At 53.8% G+C, this 21,409-nt stretch overlaps 1 protein-coding gene across 5 annotated transcripts in view; it reads right to left on the bottom strand.

Annotated features, from left to right (window-relative positions):
* Nucleotides 1-1,181: 1,181 nt before the first annotated feature.
* SH3BP4 (SH3 domain binding protein 4) overlaps nucleotides 1,182-21,409 on the bottom strand; it is a 98,547-nt gene continuing 78,319 nt past the window's right edge. For all 5 annotated transcript variants that reach the window (XM_070786932.1, XM_019957955.2, XM_070786933.1 and 2 more), the window contains 3 exons: nucleotides 15,018-17,377; nucleotides 4,308-4,496; nucleotides 1,182-3,113 (listed from right to left, as the gene is read on the bottom strand). In XM_070786932.1, the coding sequence (XP_070643033.1) occupies nucleotides 2,889-3,113; nucleotides 4,308-4,496; nucleotides 15,018-17,377 (2,774 nt within the window). In that variant the 3' untranslated portion in view covers nucleotides 1,182-2,888. The remainder of the gene's footprint in view (nucleotides 3,114-4,307; nucleotides 4,497-15,017; nucleotides 17,378-21,409) is intronic.

The raw sequence follows: 21,409 nt of genomic DNA, 5'->3' as shown, positions 1-21,409 counted from the left end.
TCAGTGGCTCAGATGGTAAAGAATCTGCCTGCAATGCAGGAGACTTGAGTTTGTTACCTGAGTCGGGAAGTCACCCCGGAGAAGGGAATGGTTACCCACTCCAGTACGCTTGCCTGGAGAATCCCATGGTCAGAGGAGCCTGGCGGGCTACAGTCCATGGGGTCACAGAGTCGGACACGACTGAGCAACTAACACACACACACACACACACACAGAAGATCGAGTTAAGATGAGGTCACACTTGATTCGGGTGGGCCCTCTCCCATAACTGGGGTCCTTAAAGAGAGGTTTGGACAGGCACAGGGGGACGGCCATGGGACGCCCTGATCTTGGACTTCTGGCCTTGAGATCTGTGAGAAGACGGCACTCTGTGACAGCAGCTCCGGGCTAAAACCGCCACCTCTGCCGCTAGCCTGTGTATGTCAGGGGCCTCACTGAGCCCCTTCTCAACTGCAAAATGGTGCGAGGTTCTGGCTGGCGGGGCTGGACTTGACAAACACTGAGGGGTGATGAGGAGGGCAGAGGTGCGCTCAGAGGCTCTTGCCTGTTCAGCACACCCCGGCCCACGGAGGGGTCAGCCTCCGGTGGTCCCTGTGCCCCCTCAATGCTGCAGGCACCCTGTTCCCCTGGTCTGGCCTGGCTGGTGCCTGCTTACCCCTTGACCTTGGGCTCAAGTCGCTTCTAAAGGAGGCTGGCCTCCTCCCCACCCTCCCCACCACCTCCAGGTGGGGCTGGGCTCCATCGCTTGCCCCCACCCCATTCCGTTCTCTCCCTGAGCTACATGGTATTCCGAAAGCAAGGTGAGGGCAGGGCCTCTGGGAGTCTGTCTTGCTCTAACCTGATGTCCACGCTCAGCTGTGTACGGTGGGTGTGGGATTGGCCAATTCCAGGTGCAAAAGACCGAGAAAAAGGTAAGCCATCTGCACCTTTGGGTACTCTGGGCCACACTTGATTCCCATTAGTCAGTAATGGCTGAGATTCCTATATTCCAAGAGCAATTAAATCAGCAGCAAGAAAACAAGAGCCTCACTAACCCAAATGTCACCCTGCCATCTATGTCATGTCCCCTTGACCATGGCGGAAGGCAGAGGGGGAAACGGGACATGGCTCTGTGCATAGATACACTAGGCTTTGTGCTTTATTTAAAGTCTGGTTGGGTACAGAAACACACGCACGCACAGTTAGGTTAAAATATCCAAAGAAAATTTACTGCAACTTTCATACAATTGAATTTGTGCTACAAGACACGTTGCATAGGAAACTATTTAAAGCCCCTGAGGAAAAAAATCTCCATATTTAAGGTGCGACTGGTTTTGTTTCTTCTTTGGGGAAAAGTGAGAGATGCTCTCTGGGAAGACTGAAGGCGGAGAGTGGAGCGCAGAATGTAAGATGATTTCGTGGGATGATGGGGAGGGGAATCGTGGGGTGTCTCGGTTTTTGCAGCATAAAATCTGTAATGTTTTTTGTTGTTGTTGTTTTCTAGCTGTGGGTTTTCTGAATCGGAATCAATAGCTGTAGAAGAATGTTTTAGCCCAATAAGGGATTTACATGGATTATACTAAGTAATTAACGCGCTTCCAGCAAGCAGATTTAGAGAATGAGATTCCGGAATCCCAGATGGTGCATCGCTCCTGTAAGCACGGCGCGTGTCCCGGCACCTTCCCGGGCATCGACTCTATTGATCTTCCAGATGTTTCTTCTCGCCCATCCCTCACTTTCTTCCGAGATGATGCAACCACACGCGACTGCAGAATTCAGCCCAGCAAGGTGATCTCCAGCTATCAAGCCATCAAGGCAACCGTCAGCCAAGGCTCAGATTTTACGTGAGAACATTTTCAGACAATGGTCACCCTGCTCAGATAATCTTCATGCTCTTTTTGTCTTTAAAGATTTCCCTATGCTCTTTATTTCCAAGGAAAGGAGAGACAGACAGACGAGGAGGGGAGAAGGGCTCCATTTCAGGTGAAGTGGAGTTTGGCAAATGCCAGCAGGCATCTCTGGACATCAGCATAGGGTGTGCTTGTGGTGATGTGCTCTCTGTGCCCAGAAGAGAGGCTGTAAGCTCTGCAGCAAGCATTCCCTGCCCCCGGGAGAGGCTGGGCGAGGCCTCTCAGAGCTGCAGGGACCACTTGGCTCCGGGTGGCGAAGGGCACACAGGCAGGGGCTCAGAAAGTCTTCCCCTGTGTCATGGCCGATCCTTCCTGCAACACGAGGCCAGGGTCGGAAGGTAATAAAAACAGGAGGGAAGAGTAGGACCAGGACAGCCTCAGAAAGAACGGGCGGGCACCGACTGGACTCGTTTACTGAGACACCACGTTTCTATTTGATTTCTTTTTCACAAGTACACAGCCAAGAAGGTCTGGCACTTGAGCAAGTGTCTTCCCGTGCTCAGTGGTGAAATTCAAAGTGTGTCCGACAACCAGAAACGCTCCCACAACCCTTAAATACATATATACATCTGTGACATAATTTAAAAAGGTCTTCATAGAACATAAAAACCTCAACACTATCTGATCCTAAGAAGTGTTTTCTTCTTTTAATTTAGGGTCCAGTAAAAAATTAGATAACCACCTTTCTGGTACGCCCTACCCCCATACTTTAAAAAAAAAACAAACTGATTTTAAATTTAAATTTATACTTAACAAATAGAAACCTATTTGATTGGCAACTACCTGCAGTAGAAATTCCCTTCGGGCCTCCCCCACGATGGAGAAGGCCGGTGGAACATCATATGTGTGCTTGGTCCTGGGTGAGGGTCCAGTGGGGAGGGCCCCTGGGTGTGTCTGAGCAGCTGACCCTCCCTCCCTCCCCAGTGCCATGTGCCCGCCCGGGCATCCGGGGCAGACGGAGGGTCCGTGCCCCAGAGCAGCAGGAGGTCGGGGACCTGTTCAAATCACGAAGTCATCATGGTCCACGGGACTGAAGGCGGAGGCCCGCAGGATGTCCAGGGAGTTCACCAGGATCAGGGTCCCCGTGAGGTGCTTCCAGCGCTTGGTGATGGGGTTCTTCATCTTGTCCAGGCCGATGTGCAGTTCCTGGATGACATCCCGGTAGCTGTCCCCAATCTGGTGGCTCCAGGTGAGGAGAAAGTCGTAGGCGGGCTTCCACATGGCCTGGATGGTGCGGTCATCGAAAACCAAGAGAGAGAGCAGAGATTAGGAGACAGTGAGAGAGCTGGTCCGAGTTACCTCTCCTAGCACCAGCATCATGAACCCCAAAGCAGTCGACCCTGTCCTGGGCCAGCACATTTCAGAGGGAAGAAGGCACTTTGCGTGAGAGCAGGTGGGCAGTGCTGAGAGTCAATTCCTAGGTAGGTTGATAAGAAGTCCAGGGTCCCCGAGAAAGAGAGAGGGGTCTGAGGCTCTCTAGGAGAAAAGGACAAACTTTTTTTTCCCTACTTTGCTTTGTCTTAGTCAATATAACAAAGTATCCTGCTCAAGTTCATGTTTCTGCCTAACAAGAACCCTCTGATTTATCTTGTTCTCTTAAGATGTTTGTTGTGGGAGTGGGTCTGGTAAAAGTATATATGGCCTTGGTAAGACTAGTGAGTGGGAGACGCTCTTCGTCCCCCTTCTGAAGTCTATGTCAGAAGATTCCTCTGTCCTTTTCATACTTTAACAAAACTTTGCTATACAAAAGCTCCTGAGTGATCAAGCCTGGTGCCTGGTCCCTAAATCTTCTTCTTCGGAGATTATGAATCCAACACCGTTCATTGTAAGCTATCAGTACCACGTACTGGCCAAGCCAACAGAAGGGGCCTCTTTCCTTCCAACCCCATAGCACTTTCCATTTATTTAGAAACTCGCCACATCAATAAAGGATGCCCTTATCCTGGGGACTTCCTGCTTCCTAGGTCTTCAGAGCCTTTCTGTCTTTCCAGAAGCTTAAAGTGACCTCCACAAAACAAGTGAGAAAACAGACTCTCTGAGCAGGGACCCAACCAGCCTTGGCTGAAGCCGGCAACATACAAGGATCTGTCCACCCCACCCTGTGTGGGGCAGAGCCCCATCATCCTGCGTCCTCCAATTGGGCCAAAGGTAATTTAAGATCAGGATCAGCCAGGGACTGGCAGTTCCGAGGATGCCGTTCCAATGTCCCACCTGAGAGCAGAGCAGCCTCACCACCACCCAGGGCCTGGCTGCCAACTAAGGATCCCGATAAGGATGGACATGCTCCCTCTCATCGCGAGCCTCCTCTGCACTGAGCACTTGCCTTCACACTTCATCATCTGTCCTCCTAAAAATGATCTAATGTAGACGCTGTCACCACTGCATTTGACAGGTGGAGGGAAGGGCAGCCGGGCTCACCTCGCTGTCCACCACCCCGTTCCTGTCCCGGTGGGGAGACTCGTATGCGTCCATCTGCTGCTTGGACACCTTGGCGAGCTTCTCGGCCAGCTCCCGCCAGCGCTGCGCCACCTCGACCGCCGTGGTCAGGAGCACGAAGTCTTGGATGAGTCTGACCACCAGGCCCTGGCAGTCCATCTTCAGTAAGGCCTGAGGAGGAAGGGGCGGGGATGAGGCAGGGCTGAGGGCAGGCTCTGGGATCCCAGAAAGCTGGCCCTGCAGAGACCACGTGCTGGCTCCCTGGATGCTGTGTGGCCTGAGCAAACCCTCTGCTGGAACCCACGATCGCAGGATGTACTGGGCCCCCCGCCTGCACATCCTCGCCCTCCTGTAAATCACGCAGGGTCTTTGCAGATGGAACCAGATATGCTGTGGCCCTGGTGGAATGGGGTGCCTGCCCCTCTTCCAATGACTGGTGTCCTTATGCGGAGAGAAACAGACACGCAGAGAAAGAGGGAAGACTGGAGGTAGGGACAGGGTGATGCAACCGCAGCACTGGAGCCCCCAGGAGCTGGGAGAGCGGCACGACAGACCCCCGCAGAGCCCCCAGAGAAGCCAGCCCTGCGACAGCCCCAGAACAGAGGCAGGATGAACCTCAACTGCTTGGAGCCTCCCAGCCTGCGGTCCTTCCACTCGGTAGCCCGGGACACGGACGGGTGGGGTGGGTGAGATGACGGCTGTTCGTGTGTTCCCACCACCACTGGGGAAACTGGAGAAGTGATGCGCTTGACCCAGACGGCCAGTGCAGGACGGCCAGGGCGCAGAGCAGGACAAGCTGCCGTCAGCGGGTGGGGAGCCTGACTCACAGAAGAGGCGCGAGCAGGGGGTTCAGATTGGGACCTGGCGTGCAGAGCAAGATCTGGGACCCTTGGGTTCTGGAGACACACGAAAGGCTGGGATACAGGGAGGCTGAGAGAGGCCAAACCATCAAGAGTCTCCAGAATCGATGGGACCCCCACCCTTGTCACAACTGTGAGAGATGTCCAACGTGTCTCTGCACAGGGCTAACTAACCGTGGAGGGACTGGGGGGTCAGGAGGAGAGAAGTGTTGTCAGCTGGGAAGGAGGCAATGGGCAGATTCCCAGGCCACGTCCCCGCGTGACCCGAACAGCATGTGGCCCCACCTTGGATGTCATCCCCCACCCAGGTGAGGGGCTGGCCCATCAGGGCAGGCTTTTAACACAGGGCTTGCTGCCCTGGGGTTCTGTGCAGCCCAGGCTGGAGGCGCGGTTCACACTAATGTTTCTGGCTTAAAGAAATGAAGCCACATCAGTATCACAAACCCACAGGTCTACTGTCCCCACACGTCACCCCAAGCCACACGGACGTCTGCTGGGTGTCGGGCTGTGGGCCCCACGGAGCCGGCACAGAGTGTGTGACTGTGGGCGGCCAGGATGCAGCCCTGGCAGGAGGAGAAGACTCGGTGAGGACCAGACCCACCTAGGCCACGGAGCCAAGGCTCACCCCAACCTCATTCACCCAGCAGATCCCTAGATTACAGCCTAACAGCTGCAGAAGGGAGCCTCCGGGGCCCCAGCGATGGGGTCTGAGATGCCCTGGTGCCCTCGGACATCGAGGATGCGACTGAAGAGACACTGAGACCAGGCCCTGGCTCCTTTCTGTCCCTGAACGCTCTGTCCAAGCACCTGAGGCTGTCACTTCAAGGCTCCACAGAAAAAGTGCTAAAAACATCAAGACACCTACCAGCCAACCCCTCCCCAGCTGAGCCAAACACATCTTTCTCTTCAAACATTTTGTGAAGCTGCAGGCAGCCTGGCATCCGAGCAAGGTCAGTCTGCTGGGCTGCTACTTGAAAAAACGCAGCTATTTTAGACTGAGCATTCTCATTGAAGTACATTTATTTGGGGGAACTTAACAAAATGAATGGATGGTGACTTTGGGCAAAGGGGCTCCCTGAATGTATAAGCATCTCAATCTTTACCTTTAAAACACAAGCTCATTCTGAGGCTGTCCAGGGTCCAAAGGCTTAGCAACTGGCTTTAAGGTGGGAAACCAGAAGGGAGGACCATGTGGTCCTTTTCTGATTTTTGTCTTTATAAACAAACTGCCATCACTGAGTCCTTCCGGTGAGCTGGGCATGGGGCTCATCTACTCCCCAGAAGCCCCATGGAGAGAAGCCAAGCTCACCCCAGTTTGCAGATAAAGTTGAGAGGACAGGGGTCCAGTGTTGGAGCTGGTCTGGCCTCCAGGCAGCCTGTGCCCGGCTCCTACTCACTGTGTGGGCTGCGTGGTGTCTGATTTATAGACCCCGTAGACACTGGGTGACTTGTCCAGGATCCCATAGCTCGAGGGGACAGGAGTGCTGCGTGGTGTCTGTTTTATAGACCTCGTAGACGCTGGGTGGCCTGTCCAGGGCCCCACAGCTTGAGGGGAGTGAGGGGAGGCAGGTAAGATTTCCCGGCGCTCAGGCCAATGCCTTGCCAGCTCTGTGGGCACCACGTGACTTCAGGACCCGTGCATGAGGCTTCAGCGCGATGATTCAGACATTTCAGAAACTGGTCTCTTTGAATTTAGATATCTTCAAGTGACATTGTTTGAAGAAAATTAAATGTTTACTAGATTTGTACTGCAGAACCTGCTATGGGGGGGATGTGTGATATATTGGTAGAATTCAGGATTTAAATTCTTTTGCTTGAATAATAATAAATAATAATAAAAAAACAAGGTCCTACTGTACAGCTCAGGGAAGTAGAGCCAATACTCTCTGATAAACCATAATAAATATGAAAAAGAATGTCTCTCTATATATGTATAACTGAATCACTTTGCTGTGCAGCAGAAATTAACACAACACTGTAAATCAACTATATTTGAATAATAAAAAAAAGTAAAAAAAAAAAAAAACTTTTGGCGTGGTGTGGTTTGAGCCCAAATGCACAGCGGAGGCAGGGCCCCTGCTTGCCATGCCTGCTGTTCTGAGAAGGAGCCGGCCGACCCCCCGTGACAACGGTCCCTCCCAGGCTTCCACATAGCGTCCCGGCAGCGCGTGTGTGCTCAGCTGCCTGGCTCCGCAAGCGGCCTGTTTTCCAGATAACAGAACACTTCAGAGTCCCCTGCTTCTGCTTCGGGGATCCCTGGTGGGGGTGATCAAAGCTGCTCTCTCCTCAGGGTACAGTGCACAGGGACAAAGGTCCTGAGAAGCTCAGCCCCTCTCTCTGGCCTCTGAGCAGCTACAGCTGCCCACACCATCTTCAAGGGGTAGTTCTTACATTTTCCCCCCACCCCGAAGGATGCATTTTGGGTGCTCACCAAATCTCAGAAATAAAATTTTCTCAGCTGCAGGGGTCTGGTTCTGGAACCTTTTCCCTGTGGCACCTCTTTAATTTCTGCACACACAAGTTAACACAGGTAACAGCAGAGAACAGAACACACCCAATGAAACAAAGCACAAAACCGGCCCCAGCTTGACTCTCAGTAGCTGGAGTGACCGTGCCTTAGGTCAGGGTGGCCAAGCTTGCTCTGTAGGGCCAGACAGGATCTGTTTTTGGCTCTGCAGGCAGGGGGTCTCTGCCTTGGCTGCGTGACTGCGGTGGGGCGAGAGAGTAGCACAGACAGCACTTGAACGAGTGGACAGGGCTGCGTTCCAGTAAAACTTCCCTTACGAAAGCAGGTGGCCCTCGGGCCAGGGTGCCAATCCCCGTTTGAAAAGACATTCTTATGAGAATACGACAAAGCATCATTCTGCGGTATGCTCATTCCAAGCTTCCATTCCAGAGGTTCAAACACCAGAAGGGCGGTCACCATGGCAACCCTGCTCCTCCCGGTGTCAGTGCCCTTGGGGCTTCGGGACCACCTGGCAGGAAAGAGCCCAGAAACCTCCATAAATGCACAGCTGGTAGGTAGCTGCATCCGCTTCTGGGGGAGAAGGTGGTTTTGCTCCCTTTTCAGAGAATTCCTTCATCCCAACCTTTCCAGCCCCAACTCTCCCTGATCTCAACACTCCCCTCATTTCCATTCGCTTCTCCAGGTTCTCAGTGTTGATTTCACCTACAACCTTACTCCTAAAACCACCACCTGCCTAGACTTGTATTCTTACAGCAACTTTCTCTTTTTTCAGAGAAACTCCAAGAGCCCACAGCATCCTTCCCTCTAGCTCCTGGACTCCCACCGCCACCACCCGTGACTCCTGGTCACCCACCCTGATGGCTTCGCTCCTGGTGGCCCCAGGACCAGTTCTGATTGCTGGCTTAGGCCCCTTCAGGAGAGGCCGCCCTGCCCACATCCTGGTTCCTCCTGTAGTTCCAGCCAACTCTCCCTCCTTCCCTCCCAGCCCGGAGGACAGACTCCTTGCCGCTCCCTCAGGGTGTAACCCCCAGAGTCAAGAATAATCTCTTACATTGAAAGAGTGTTGCTAAATGAAGACACTTCCAGTTCTTACAGAGCTAGGTTCCTGAGGGTTCTGTCTGCCACCCTCCATACACACGCACACACACACACGAGATGGCCATCACCCAAATCTTCACAGTCCTCGAGTATGAGCCAAACCCTTCCCTCCACTCACTGTAGTCGCCACGTCCTGGAACAAATACACAGCAGTGTTTCCCACCTGGATTTTCAACCACACTCAGAAAACTCTTCCCCAGACCCACAAAGTGTGTCAAAAGCAGCATTAATGCCTTAAAAACAGAAGAACACACTCTGTCATTTCTTACTCTCATGCGTGCTGCATGTTCAGTCGCTCAGACGTGTCCAACTCTTTCGAGATCTCCTGGATTGTAGCCTGCCAGTCTCCTCTGTCCATGGGATTTCCCAGGCAAGAATAGTGCAGTGGGTTGTCATTTCCTTTTCCAGGGGATCTTCTTGACCCAGGGATCGAATTCATATCTCCTGCATTGGCAGGTGGGTTCTTTACCCCTGAGCCACCTGTGGAAGCCCTCTCACCCTCATAAAACAAAACTAAATCCCAGATGTGGGAACCCAAGGGTCAAAAAGGCGAGAAGGGTGCACACCCATCAGCAGGGGCCATTCAGTCCGGTCACTGCAGAGACAGAGATGGACACCGGTGGGCTTTTAAATCATCCCCCGTCACTCTCAGGCCTTGCTCGCCTCAATGTGACCCCGCTGCCATGGCCAATGCTGGCTCCTCCTTCTCTGCAGGGTGCCTGCAGCTGGCAGAATGTTGTCACGAAATGGAAGGGACAAGCCTGCAGAGTCACGGGGCTGGGACCTTCCTCGGAGCAGCGTTGGTAATGGTGAGATCAGGCACCACCGCCTTCTTGGAGATGGAGGACCAGAGCATCTGCCCAGCTGGGGGTGGCAGCTCCGCACAGACCCAGAGCCGCCTGCTCACGTGCTCCAGGGGGAGGAGCTGATCACAGACAGTGCAGGGCAAACCCAGGGAATGGAGGAAGACCCATGGTGTCTACCCTGCGGACCGCTAACACAGGCTGCTTTGGAAGACGGGCCCGGAGTGGGGGCTTTCTGCTGCTGTTTCTCAGGACTGGCAAATAACAATGCAAGAAGAGCATCCGCCGTCTTCACAAACAGAAATGCCAATGAGGACTATCTTCATTTTGGAAAAAAACCAAACCTGGGATGAGCCACAGCAGCGGGCCAGGCCCAGGACCCCGGGGGACTCTGAAGGTCAGCACAGCTGTGCAGGTGGCCTGGGAACTGCCCCTCTGGGCCACAGCACAGACCCGGGGCCATCCGACCCCCACGCAGCATGGCAGGATGGAGAGAAAGCCCAGGGCTGCCTCGCTGGCTGCCCGTCCTCTTGCCAAGGTGGGCCAGGTCTGAAGGCTAAGAGTGGGGCAGGGGTGGGGGGGCACTGACTGTCAGCCGTGTGGCTCGGAGGCTGGGAGGTGACAAGGCACAACAACACACCTGGGTGGGTCCCCAAGGAGAAGCACACACCTGGGTCCCCTTCCCGTCCCCTGAAACACTTACCCCATCCCCTGGCCCAATGCTCAAGGAAGAAAGCACGAGCGTCATCCAGCCTGGGCCAGCCCCACCGTCAGCACGTGGCCATCTAGACTCAGCCCAGCCTCTGGCCTCCCCTGGCTTCTGGTGCTACCTCACCCCTCCCCCCCTGCACACAACAGCCCCTCTCTGCTGGGTGGGCCGCGGCCCATCCCCCGTGTCAGCCCCTCTCTGCTGGGTGGGCCACGGCCCACCCCCCGTGTCAGCCCTCCCCCCACACTTGCCTTTCCCTGGCCCACTCACGTCAAGGGGATCTTTTCTTCAGGGCCCATCACTGATCTGTCCTGCACTCCTGTGGGTGTTCACTCCGCATCTCCCTCAAGGAAAGGCGCAACACCCTACCCTCAAATAAGGGCACAGCAGACACCAGAGACATGTTTCATGAACATGGAGTACCAACTCCCGCCCTGGACGGGGCAGCTCTTCCGAGCTCTGTTAGAAGCTGCAGCCATATGCCTGCCACCAGTTCCCCCTGGCCTGTTTCTGACAACAGAACTTGACTTCAGAAGCTCTTCAAGTATGTGGTGCCTATTCCAGGATCTTCCTAAGCCACAAGTCCCGCCAGCCAAGCGATCATCCGGGGGGTTCATTCAATGCTCTCTCATGCCTGGGGATGCTCCGCGAGCTCCGTCCGTCCTGGCTACCCTCCTCGGGGTCAGCGTCTCACCTCCCCCCAGGGGGGTTCATTCAATGCTCTCTCATGCGTGGGGATGCTCCGTGAGCCCCGTCCATCCTGGCTACTCTCCTCGGGGTCAGCGTCTCACCTCCCCCCAGGGGGGTTCATTCAATGCTCTCTCATGCCTGGGGATGCTCCGTGAGCCCCGTCCGTCCTGGCTACCCTCCTCGGGGTCAGCGTCTCACTCCCCCCAGGGGGGTTCATTCAATGCCCTCTCATGCCTGGGGATGCTCCGCGAGCTCCGTCCGTCCTGGCTACCCTCCTCGGGGTCAGCGTCTCACTCCCCCCAGGGGGGTTCATTCAATGCTCTCTCATGCGTGGGGATGCTCCGTGAGCCCCGTCCGTCCTGGCTACCCTCCTCGGGGTCAGCGTCTCACCTCCCCCCACTCTATTGATGGTCGGGGTGGTGGTAGCATCATCCATCCTGGCTACCCTCCTTGGGGTCAGCGTCTCACTCCCCCCAGGGGGGTTCATTCAATGCTCTCTCCTGCGTGGGGATGCTCCGTGAGCTCCGTCCGTCCTGGCTACTCTCCTCGGGGTCAGCGTCTCACCTCCCCCCACTCTATTGATGGTCGGGGTGGTGGTAGCATCACCGTGTTGGACGGCCATCGTTTGTCACAGACAGGCAGGGCCTCTGCTGGAGAGCTGGGCAGGCCGGGGACAGAGGGGTGCTTTCCACGGTGGTCACACCGTGCGGGTGAGACAGGGCTGCAGAAACAGCCGGAGATCGTAGTTACATAAGGTGCTGCTGGGCCAGCTCTGATATTGAACAGATGCACGAAAATGGCGAAAGAGCAAGTGGAACCAGAGAACAGAAACACACCTGACCTCAGGAGACTGCGTCCAGGTCAGATCCTCAGCCTGCGTCACTCATTCATTCGCTCACTCCTCATTCACTCACGTATTCACTCATTCATCGAATGTCTGGGTGTTTCCTGCGTGCCAGCATGGCTTCCCTCGTGGAGTTCATATCCAATTAGCCTAATGATAAGGACCGTGAATACGAGTAAACAAGAGCATTTCGGATTTGAGAAAGCGCCATGAGGACGAAGCCACAATAACCCAGGGAGCCTGGCGCAGGGACCCAGAGGCGCCAGGTCGCTTCATCGAGGGCAGCAGGAAAGGTCTGGCAAGGACATCTGAGCCGGGACCTGAAGGACATAAAACGCAGCCACGTGAAACTGGAGTGGAGAGAATTCCAGGCAGAGGGAACAGCACATGCAGAGGCCGGGGCAGGGGCAGCCAGGTGTGTCCAAGGCACGGAGAAACGGCCACCGGTGCAGCTGGTGTGCAGCGGCAGGTACGACCCCCAGCGGTGGGCCCCGCGGGGCTGGACAACTCAGTCCTTGGTTCCTTTATCCTTCTCATCTGCCTGCAAATTTACTGTCTGAAAACCTTCACCACTTTTAATTCATTCAATCACTGCTTCCAAACCAAGGAGTCATAACTGAACAGAAAGCTACCCTCAAAACGAGAGGGGTGGGGAAGAGGTGGTCTGCCTGGGACAGGGCTGGAGAGAGGGGGGGGCGGGTGAAATCAGCCACTGAGGCCGCAGGAAGCCTGACAGCCCAGTGATTTGTTAAGTCCCTGGAAATAAAACACCTGGTTTCCAGCAACTCCCCAGACACGCTGGGATAAATCAGCCTGTAGTTTCTAGAAGTTTGGCCAAGCATTCAAACCTGCCAGCCCACAAGATGAGGCGATAGGAGAGGAGCCGGGGAGGGGCGGGAGAGGGGAAACACTGCTAAACCACTTCCACTGCGGCACCACAAATCCAACCTTGTCCCGGCGCCACGCTCCTGCGAAGGTCAGGTTTCATTTCCTCCTTGCCTGGGAGTCCTGGTGGGTGCGGGGCTGGCAGGGGATGGGGGGAGGACCGAGTTGCACACGGAACCCCTCTCCCCTCCCGACTAACCCAAGGAAGCTTCCCGAAAAACCCACTCTCAGGGCAAGCTCCCCAAGTTGAACAAAAAGATGAAAAGAAATGAGTTGGAAATGGAAGTTGAGCGCCACCTCCTCAGTCCGCCCAGGTTCATTCATCCTGCCCCGTTCAAGGTGAGCGATTTCCAGCTGTGAGGAAGGAACAATTAAATACCCTTCATGGTTCATGAATGCACATCATTCCACCATCATGGAGAATCCCTGCTGGTGGCTCCCTCCCGCCCCCCTGCACGGGGTCCATCCACGAGGGCACCATGAAACTCAGGCTGGACACAAATTGCGAGAATTGATCTCACAGGTGGGCTGGCGGGATGAGCCCTGAAGGGGGGCCCTGGCTCCTTGCTGTGCAGGACCCCCATCCAGGGCCTGGGCAGGTTCCTCTGTTGCCCATCCCCCTCACCTCATCCCCACCCCTGTTGCCATGACAACGGGCTTCCTCCCCACTGAAGCTGCCATCAGTGATGGATGCCCTCAGTGACCTCCTGGTTGCCACCTCCAGGTTCGGTGTCCCTCCCGTGGGCAAAGTCAGGCTCTTATCCCGTTCCATGTGTCTGGCACTTTGTATTACTGTGGGGCTACTGTCAAGGGGTCTTTCTTGATGCCTTGCTTCCTGTTAGGCTGCCGTTCACGCTCCCTGCAGCAGGGGCCATGCCCCCGAGGACGTACCCCTTCTGCGTCCCCCAGCCCCAGGGGGCAGCACGGGATGTGAATGCAACACTTCCATCCACGCACACACCCTCACACCCACACAAACAGGCCGGGCCCATCCATTCCAACAGGCACACACTCAGAATGGCAGGTGCTGGGGGAAGGAGGGGAGTTGAGGTGGCAGAAATGCAGGGGTGCTGGGAGTCATACCTTACAGGGCTTAGGAGGTGAAAAGGGCTGAGTGGAATGGGCAGAACGAGGGGGAAAAAAGGCTATGACCGAGTCACGGGCTTCCCACGGGAACAAAAACCAGTGGCATGTTCGTATCGGGGGACGGGCAAGGGAACTGAGTCGGCTTCTGTTACACAAAGAATCAACAGAATGTCTGCTGGCATGAATTCAATCAGTGATGCCCAGAAGGCATCAAGCTTCTCCCGGGTAACTGCACCGGCAGTTAGAGTGACCAGTGCAGAGCCCGGGCCTGTTGGAAGCTGTGAATGGGTAAGGAAGGTGCTTTCCGGTTGGTTTATAAGCTCTAACCAGCAGGGGGGGCTCTAACCGCCCCCCTCTTTACTTAGGATTCCAGTTCCCAGCTGTGCTGGCAAAACAGAGGCGGTCCTCACTTGTTTCCTGAAGGAAATCAACCCTGAATGTTCACTGGAAGGACTGATGTTGAAGCCCCAAGAATACTTTGGCCACCTGATGTGAAGAGCTGACTCATTGGAAAAGACCCTGATGCTAGGAAAGATTAAGGGCAGGAGAAGAACGGGACGACAGAGGATGAGATGGTTGGATGGCATCATCGACTCGATGGACATGAGTTTGAGCAAGCTCCGGGAGATAGTGAAGGACGAGGAAGCCTGGGGTGCTGCAGTCCATGGGAGTGGCAGACAGTTGGACGTGACAACCACTGAACAACAACAATAACAACCACAACGTCACCCCAAATCAAACAGAAGCAAAAAGGAGGAAGAGGAAATGATACTGAGGAGGGCAGAACCTTCAGGTGAGGCCCAGAGAGAAAAATTCACACTGTGATCAAGTCAGACTTCGGGGCAGTGGTTCACCAAACCTTCACGTCACAGGTCCCACTGGATCTGACGAAAGGATGGATCTCCTCCCAGGAGATCTAAACAGGAGCGGGTGGACACAGGGCCCCCTTGTGCCCCAACCCCCGCAGCCGGCAGGGGGAGATGCATTCTGGACCTCCCAGCTCACAAATTCAGCGGGAGGAGCCCTGAACGGCCCTCACGCCCCGGTGGTGCTGAGCTGCTTGGGGCTCCCCTCCCCGAGGCCCACGTAAAAGCCTGTCCCCAGGTGCATGTGAGTGTCCGGGAGCAGAGAGGGGCCCCAGACGCCGGGCCCACCGACTGAGGAGACCACGCCCGTGCCCGCGCGTGCCAGGGCTCTAAGGCCAGGCTGGGCCCCCAGCCCCCGCGAAGCCGCGCCCGCCGGCCACTCACCATCATGAGCTCCTTCTGGAAGGACTTCCGGTCTTTGTTGTCCGTGTTATTGCAGTCTTCCTTCAGCTTCTCCAGGACGGACGCTACCCGCTCAGGCTCGCTGTCCAGCTCGGCCCGGCAGAAGAAGGTGAGCGGCAGGTCCCCGTAGCCCAGCGCGTCAGCGAAGGAGCGCCAGCTGCTGACGTTCTCCATAAGCAGCGTGCGGACGGAGGCGTAGATGTAGGTGAGGAACTTGCAGGGCCGCAGGATCTGCTCCAGCAGCACCGACGTGCTCAGCTCGGGCCCCGCGAGCAGGCTGGGCCGCGCCTTGCCCACCACCAGCACGTTCTTGGCGTGCACCAGGCCCACCCTGCCCTGGTGGTAGCCGATGTACCACTCCTTCGTCCACAGCTGCCCCTTGAGCCGGATCTTCTCCTCGCTGAGCAGGGCGATGGCGTCGCCCTTCTTGTACTCCAGCAGGTAGTGGTTCTTGCTCTGCCGCACCACCGTCTTGAGTAACTTGCCGAACTTGAGGCTGGACACGGGGCGGTCCTGAAACGTCGGGTACTTGGTGGTGGCGGCCAGCGGGGACAGGATAATCTTCCCCACCTCGTTCTTCTTGAGGAAGCGTCTCTGCCCGGATGGCTTGATGGCGCTTTTGGGGGGCGGCTGGGGGGTCTGCACGCAAAACTGGGTGAGGATGGCCTCCTGGTCATCTTTCACCTGAACCCGCAGGGTGAAGTCAGAGAGCTCGCTGGGGTTCTGGCAAGTGATGGGGAAGATGAGGCGGCTGACCTTGCCCAGCTTCACCTGGAACCCTCTCACGGCCTTGGCCTGCTCACTGGCTTTGACCTCGTAGTTGGTCATGTTGGAAAACACACAGACTTGGAGATCCTGGGGTCTGGACAGAACGAACTGGTGCTTGCCCCAGAGCTGCAGGGCCACTGGGGCTGGGGTAGGGGCCTGGCGGGTGACCTCGCTGACCAGGAGGGTCTTTGGGGCGCAGTCATGCCCGAAAATGGTCACCACTGTCTTGAAGGACGGGTGGATGTGTTTGGGGCCATAGAGACCCACGGTGACTTTTTTATTGATGAAGTCCCAGACCGTGGAAGGGTAGAGGATGTTCGGGCCGTGGGCGACGATGGCCAGGTACATACAGGGCTCCAGGTTGTCCAGCTGGACCTGGACTGTGTCCCCGTAGCTGTAGGCGAGAGGGATGGGGACGTAGGGCCCCTCTTTGGAGTCGCTCCTCAGGCACTGGAGGCCCACCGTGCTTTTGCTGAAAATGTCACTCTTCACCTCGGCTGATACCTTCATCTCCAGGATGAGGTGGGTCTTCACCTCCAGGGTGCTCAGCTTCACCTCCAGCACTGGGCTGATGGAGCTGCACCGGTCGCTGTTGAGCTCCAGCGGGGGATCCAGCAGAGCCTTCATGGAGATCTGCTGCATCTCCCCGGGAGCCACGTGGCCCTCGGGCACGTGGATGCTGATGTTGGCGTCCGGGAGCTGTACGGCGCCCCCCGAGCTGTCCAGCTTGCACACGATGTTCGTCTCCACCGCCTGGGTCTGGCCCCACCCAGGGCTCTGGCCCAGCAGGTCCAGGTCGTGGCAAGACCGGGCCAGCTTCCGGTGGCTCAGCCAGGCAGCCCGGAAGTCCTCGCGGCTCTGGAACTGCTCGGGGGCAGGCGATTTCAAGCCCGTGAAAAACCCCGAGGACGCGGGCGCGTCAGACTTGGCCTGGAGCACGGAGAGCTCCGAAAGGCTGTAGGAACGCTTGCTTCGGAAGAAAGGGTTGTCCCGCTTGACGGGTGGCTCCGTGGGGAGGCGGCCAGCGGCCGGCAGCTCGTCGAAGATGTTGCCGGTGCTGTTGGTGGTCGCCGAGCTGGACTCGGTGAAGGAGGATGTCCCTGTGTCGAAGAGGAGCAAGTCCACGGCGCTTCTGGGCATCAGCTCGTCCACGCTGGGCATCGCTGGGACATTCCCATTAAGAAACGGGTTCGTCTGGACCCCGTTCCAGAAAGGATTATTACTGTAGGGTTTGCTGGATTCCTTCTTGGCATCCGTCCATCCCCCGAGCAAATCGAGCTCCTTGGCGACTTCGTCCGGGCTGTCTGGAAGATTGTCGATCATCCCACTGTCGCTGAGGGTGGAGTTCCGGTAGTTTAAGGGCTGCACGTAGGAGGAGGGGATGTAGCCCATCTCTGTGGTGTTGTGGGCGTACCACCACTCCCCGCCTGATGTGTCCAGGACATACAGGTGGTCGCCCTTGGAGAACTTGAGGGTGGTGAAGTTGGTTGGGCAGTAGTCCTTGATTGCAATCACCTCCTTCGCGTTTCCAAAGGGTGTGGGATTGTCGACGAGCAAGGCACTGGGAGAAGGCACTGTGCAAAACAAAGAACAGGAGGTGAGGGTGGGCTCGCAAGAAGAGGCAGAATGTTGTCCCAAGCCATGGAGAAAAGAGGCCTGGGAAACCATCACCCCTGACATGGAGACAACAAGCCAGGCATAACTGACAGAAACCAATCAGTGAAATCTGGGGTCTGATTCACCTGGCTGAATTCTCCCCAAATTCCATCACATCCCAATCAAAGTCTAAGTCAGGTAGAAAGCCTCTCCACCATCCACAGAAACACAAATCAGCATGATAGAATTATCAGATGTCCCGGGTTTTACCATAAAGAAGGCTGAGTGCCGAAGTATTGATACTTTTGAACTGTGGTGCTGGAGAAGACTCTTGAGAGTCCCTGGGACTGCAAGGAGATCAAACCAGTCAGTCCTAAAGGAGATCAACCCTGAATATTCTTTGGAAGGACTGATGCTGAAGCTGAAGTTACAAAAATACTTTGGCCCCCTGATGCAAAAAGATGACTCATTGGAAAAGACCCTGATGCTGGGAAAGTCTGAAGGCAGGAGGAGAAGGAGGCGGCAGACAATAAGATGGTTGGATGGCATCACAGACTCAATGGACATGAGTTTGAGCAAACTCCGGGAGATGGTGAAGGACAGAGAAGCCTGCAGTGCTGCAGTCCACGGGGTCACAAAGAGTCAGACAGGACTTACTGACTGAACAGCAACAACTGGGGTTTTAAACATCTCCTTTTAACTGGACTTTTCTTGATTTAACTAACTTATTGGGACTGCTGCTAGGTCAAAAGAGAAGTTGAAAGTGATTTAGAAAAACAGTGTTAAATGACCCAATGCATGTAACCAAAGACCAGAAAAGCCCTCCAGCAGAAATCTCTGTGTCTAAGAACCAATTCCACTCTCTCCCTTCAGAATGAAATACATACACCGAGGGGAACGTACCCTTGATAATCAGACCCGTTTCCTGGTTCCCAAGTTGAACCCATTTTTCATCAAACTATTTATATGAAATAAGATTTTTGAGTCGGGTCTCTTTCAGCCTCTTTTAAACAATCGTTCAGAAGAACACCATGAAATCATTTCTCTCTTATCCCCTGAAAATTAAAGGTTGAGGTTCAGTCATAATTCACGTTCTTTTGAACAACTCTTGAAGCAATCTGAAAAAATGCCAACACTTTAAACAGCGGACTTAAGCTAATTTATGGCTCTTGGTGTCCAACTATGTGTTACCAATGTAGACAGCAATTAGAAGAGCAGAGAAAAAAGTCATCTAAACAAGTAGGATGTGTTTTGAAAAATAACGGATAATTAAAAACCTCCCATAGGTGACCAAGTACATATACATAGAGGATTAGGGTTAAGAGGATGAAGACATTTCTTTCTGATGGAAATAACCCCATATATTGGCCCCCTTCTTAGCCCAGCTGTGCCTTGTTTTACAGAGTTTGCTGCCTTCCTGTTACGGAAAAATGAAAGCAAATGTTCTTAGTTGTCTTAAATGAACAAGCAAAGAAAGGACATTTTTAGTGGAATTACACTTTCATCTTGTCTAATGTATGACTAAGTCAACAGATAAACTAGTCTATCAAATCGGCCCTCCTGCAAAAAAAACTCACCTGCCCATTTCCCTTTCCTAAAGGAAATAATAATAAATTGTATAAAGGAAATGATAATAAAGTATATTGTATTTCTACAGCAAAGTCTCAGGAAATAAGGTAGGAAGTTTCTATTTATTTACACTAACTAAATTACAGAGATATGCTTGGCAGGGTGTGTACCTGGGCCTTGGGGAGGCTGTCACCTACCACCAAGTCTGGGGTGTCAGAGAAAATCTGGCTCTGGGATCATCAGATCTGGACTTTTAATCTATACCCTTAGGGCTTCCCTGGTGGCTCAGCTGGTAAGAGAATCCACCTGCAATGAGGGACACCTGGGTTCGCTCCCTGGGTTGGGAAGATCCCCTGGAGAGGGGAACGGCTACACACTCCAGTATTCTGGCCTGGAGAATTCCATCGACTGTGTAGTCCAGGAGGTCACAAAGAGTCGGATTACGACTGAACAACTTCTTTCACTTTAACAGCTGTGGGATCTCTGGAGTCTGGGATTGTTCATGATGGATAAACCATCTATCCTCAATGGGCTCTGGTGGGGATTAAATGAGATGATGCTGATGAAGTGATGAATATAATGATACTTAGTCCAAGCAAAGGACTCACAAAACCAACGAACTTATGGTTACTGCAGGGAAGGGATAGGGAGTTTGGGATGGACATGTCCCTGTTGCTATGTTTAAAATGGATAACCAGCAAGGACCTACTGTATAGCACAGAGAACTCTGCTCCATGTTATGTGGCAGCCTGGACGGGAGGGGAGTTCAGGGCAGAGTGGATGCACGTATGTGTCTGGCTGAGTCCCTTCACTGTTCACCTGGAACTATCACATTGTCAATCAGCTATACCCAATACAAAACAAAAAGTTTAAAAAATAAATAAAGCCCCCTCCTCCTCGAGCCCCCTCCTAAGTTAATTTTTCTCCATAGCATTTATCGTTAAGTGATACAAAATGTCCTTACATATTTATTTTGGTTTTGCGGGGGAGGGTTCCACTGCCCCACTAGGCTGTTTGCTTTGTTAGGGTACGTCTTGCTCACAGCAAGTTGCTTACAGCAGAGAAGCAACATCCACGTTATTGAAACAAGGTGTTGGCCGAAGTCAAAGTTAGTATTCCCCTGGCTTTGCCCTTTTTCTGTAAAATCACACCGGAGAGAAATCACTTAAGACAGAAAGGAGGGAGTGAATAAAAACAGCCAAGCCAAGATAACAGCTTTGGGGGGGTGGGGAGTGAAGAAGGGAGCTGGGTCAGCTGAGGTCCATGGATAGCATAAGATCTTCCCGCCTACTTTTTTTTTCCAGTCACAGGCTCCAGGAATACAAACAATTTTTTGTTTCCTTGACACGTCTCATGAAAGTGTCACGTAAAAATTAAAACCAAATGATAATTAAAGAAAGCTGGCCGGCTATTAAAATCTTGTTAGACTTCCTCAAAAGTTATATCCCTATTACATTCCTCCAGAATAATTCCCTTACAGTAATATTTTTTTAAATTAAAAACCAAAGCTATTAAGCAGGATGTAGCCTGAGAAAATGTATCAGTGCAAATGAAGAATAAAATGGTTTTACTTAATATTCCAAGCTTTCTTCTTAGGAGAGGAGTGGCTACAGACTTCACTTAAGGATGAGGCTCATTTGATGGGAGACCGCACCCCTTCCAGTCGGGACCCTGTGGAGGTGGACCGCGGGGTGAGCTCCCTTCTAAGACCTGCCTCTTTATCAGTCGAGTGCTACAGACACCTGGGGACAAGAGGCTGGGACTTCCATTAAGTCCGATGCAGGAAAATCCCTATCGAATTCCATCTTAATGAATTCTGGAGAGTGCTGCCCAGATTCACAGGTACCTTGATTTTTAATACAAAAAAATATCCCCGGGTGTCAGGAGGTTCAACTTACTGAATAATACATTTCCTACCCTTCTGCCTTGGTTCTTATATAGGAAAAACATTTATCAGGTGTGGAAGACATTGCGCTGGATATTTTGCCTGAAATAAGACCCCACCTTGAAGCTGGCTTTATCATCAGGATGTGCAGGGAGCTGCTGGGCTGAAATGCTGCCTGGGCCACAGGTCGCCCCCTCCGGAGTGTGGTCCAGGGGTCTCTCCCCACTCCATCGCCCTAAGCTAACCGGCCCTGCCTCACAGCCCTGGCTGTCTCGCCTGCCTTCCTTCCCAGCTGCAGCATTCTTTTAGGATCAGCGTCATCATCTTTCAACGTTCCGCTCTCTGCCCCACATTTCAACATCCCCAGCCCAAACCCCATAACTTAAGTTCCCAGTTTCCCGCTTCAACTGTGAGTAGCTGGGTTATAAGGAAAACAGTGCCCAGTACCTGACTACAAAAAATAAATGGTTCGATTATTTATAGCAACACCCAATAGGTCCGCTGCTCTTATTAATAAAGCCTCCTGACTTCCCTGGTGGCTCAGATGGTTAAGTGT

This window comes from Bos indicus, chromosome 3 (assembly GCF_029378745.1).
Source record: "Bos indicus isolate NIAB-ARS_2022 breed Sahiwal x Tharparkar chromosome 3, NIAB-ARS_B.indTharparkar_mat_pri_1.0, whole genome shotgun sequence".
Taxonomy (NCBI): Eukaryota; Metazoa; Chordata; class Mammalia; order Artiodactyla; family Bovidae; genus Bos; species Bos indicus.
The sequence above is the reverse complement of the archived record's forward strand: the minus strand, read 5'-3'. Positions and strand labels throughout refer to the sequence as shown.